At 27.7% G+C, this 2,156-nt stretch overlaps 1 protein-coding gene across 1 annotated transcript; it reads right to left on the reverse strand.

Annotated features, from left to right (window-relative positions):
• Positions 1 to 212: 212 nt before the first annotated feature.
• Positions 213 to 2,156, reverse strand: LOC137821397 (early nodulin-93-like). Its single transcript, XM_068625968.1, has 4 exons — positions 1,995 to 2,156; positions 1,573 to 1,634; positions 568 to 643; positions 213 to 460 (listed from the first exon to the last, which is right to left on the reverse strand). The coding sequence occupies exons 1-4, from the start codon at positions 2,077 to 2,079 to the stop codon at positions 345 to 347; spliced, it is 339 nt and encodes a 112-aa protein (XP_068482069.1). The 5' UTR covers positions 2,080 to 2,156; the 3' UTR covers positions 213 to 344.

A 2,156-nucleotide genomic window follows, 5' to 3' on the forward strand; every position in this document is an offset into this window, starting at 1 on the left:
GAATGAAAGCATAATATTTACAATTCTGAGCATTGGTACAATAGGAGAAAAAAAATCATAGACCAAATTTCTCCAATCTACTATACCTTAATATTAAAATATTCTTTAACTTTTAAAATTATTTTAATGATTAAATATGTTTATTTGGATTTAAATAACTGCAATATGGTGGGCTCAGAGTTGAATAATCTACCAAGATCAAACGGTACTGATATCTTAATAACCTTATATCATATTATAACTGAAAATAAAAATTATGAAATTATATTGTGTTACATCAAAATCATAAATTGATGTTTCTTTATTATATAGTTTTCAAAATAACATCTTTCAAATAAAATAATCTATCTATTCGGATTCAGAGATTCAGGTTGAGAATGTGAGGGTGGAATGAATGAGTTTCTCCTTGCAGTTGCTAAAATTGTCTTGTCAGATACTATGAAAAATGCCGCTGCCATGGCTGCAATAAGAAATTAGGAATGGTGAAAAAGCTTTGTTGTTCCTAAATGCAGAGTAAAACTGAAACAAGTAATGCTTTTCTTCTTATATTTGAGGCATTTATGAAACCTGTGGAGATTATGAGAGCTTGAGCTGTGTGATTAAGATTGGCTCTTGCCCAAGGCACCATCCTCACACTAGCCACCTGCACACCAACCATAATTCTCATCAAATCTCTTTACCAAAATCTCAGTTAATAAGAAATTACGTAAGATAGACATGGATATGGATACGGACACGGAGATACATATAATTTGTAAAATGTAATATACGAAAACACGAATCTATATATTATATAATTATGAACTATATAAATTGACAATGAAGATTTATGTGTACAAATATGTTTCAGTTTTTTTGGAGCAGAAATATATTTTTCATTGCTAGTTCAAAAGGATTTGTTCCTTATTTTTATAATTATACTAAAAATTCATACAATAAGTTAGAGTTTTGAGAAAATTAATGTGTTTCTTCTTTTTAAAATTGTGTTAGAATTGTCAAAAATTCAAAAAATATTTTTTGAATTGGACACTTCACCGATACGTGTTCTAGAAGTGTCTTTCGAGTGTTGATGTTCGATACGTGTGTCCGATACGAACACATCATTTAAGAGAAGTGTCTAAGACTCATAGATCAAAAGTAATAACATGGCACATTTTGTTTCAGTATTCATTAAAACTAAAAAATTGTAAATGTTACTCATTGAATATAAAGTGAGATCACAAAATTCATCATTTATATAATAAATTTGATCTACCACAACTAAACAATGGAAACGAGAGGATTGCTAAATTTATGTTGATAAATCAATTATGTGTATATATTTTTAGGAGTAAAATTGTCGATTGATTTATATTTCTAATTAAGTTTCAAGTAATTTATAAATTTTTATATTTTAATTGAGTTTTTAATAAAAATTGCTTTATTGAGTACTTAATTTTTTTTTGTCTAAATACCCTACTTTTTTTTAATCAAATATAATTAAAAAAATTAAATTTATAATATATTTTAAATTTAATTAATCCTTTGTGGGTTGAGTAAGGAAAGAAATATAAATATTAGAGGAATAGTTACTGTTGGAATGGCAGAGGCAACACCGGCAACAACCGCTGCCTTTGCTCCGGCTAACACGCCCTCTGTTTACATACAATGACAAAAGGTAAGTCCAAATCCAATTAGTAATTATAAAATTACACAGATTCTGAAATTAGTAAAGTTTCTCATTATAACTTAAAACTAATCTATGTAGAAATTAAAGCAAAAATTGTATGAGAGAACTTTTATAAATTAGTTTATGTTTAAGTTAATTTTAATTTATGCTTATTTTTTTTCTAGAAATCTTCATAAATGTATTTGGACAAACTTCTTTCAACCAAAGATTATATATTATTATTTAACTTTATTTCAACCTTATTTCTAGTAAAACTGAATCTATAACCTAAAGTTAAAAAAAAGAAAAATGGTAAAGAAGAAAGATTTGAAAGGTTTAGATGCACCATGAGAAGATTGCTGGGCAAAGGCCAATTTTTGATCGAGTGAAGCGAAGCTAGGCCTCACTAGGGGAGAATTTCCTTTGGCCATCTTTAAAGAACAAAGTTAAGATTTTGTGAAACAGTGAAGGAATTGAAGTAAGTTTGGGTGAGGAAAAAGGTGAAAGT

Source organism: Phaseolus vulgaris, chromosome 9 (assembly GCF_000499845.2).
Source record: "Phaseolus vulgaris cultivar G19833 chromosome 9, P. vulgaris v2.0, whole genome shotgun sequence".
Classification (NCBI taxonomy): domain Eukaryota; kingdom Viridiplantae; phylum Streptophyta; class Magnoliopsida; order Fabales; family Fabaceae; genus Phaseolus; species Phaseolus vulgaris.

What these genes read in the sequence shown, in the direction of transcription:
- LOC137821397 (XM_068625968.1), bottom strand. Translation starts at nt 2,079, where the DNA reads ATGGCCAAAGGAAATTCTCCCCTAGTGAGGCCTAGCTTCGCTTCACTC. An exon ending in TTGCCTCTGCCATTCCAACA is followed by an intron (nt 644 to 1,572) that starts GTAACTATTCCT and finishes GTTGGTGTGCAG; the next exon opens with GTGGCTAGTGTGAGGATGGT. An exon ending in AGCTCTCATAATCTCCACAG is followed by an intron (nt 461 to 567) that starts GTTTCATAAATG and finishes TTCTTATTGCAG; the next exon opens with CCATGGCAGCGGCATTTTTC.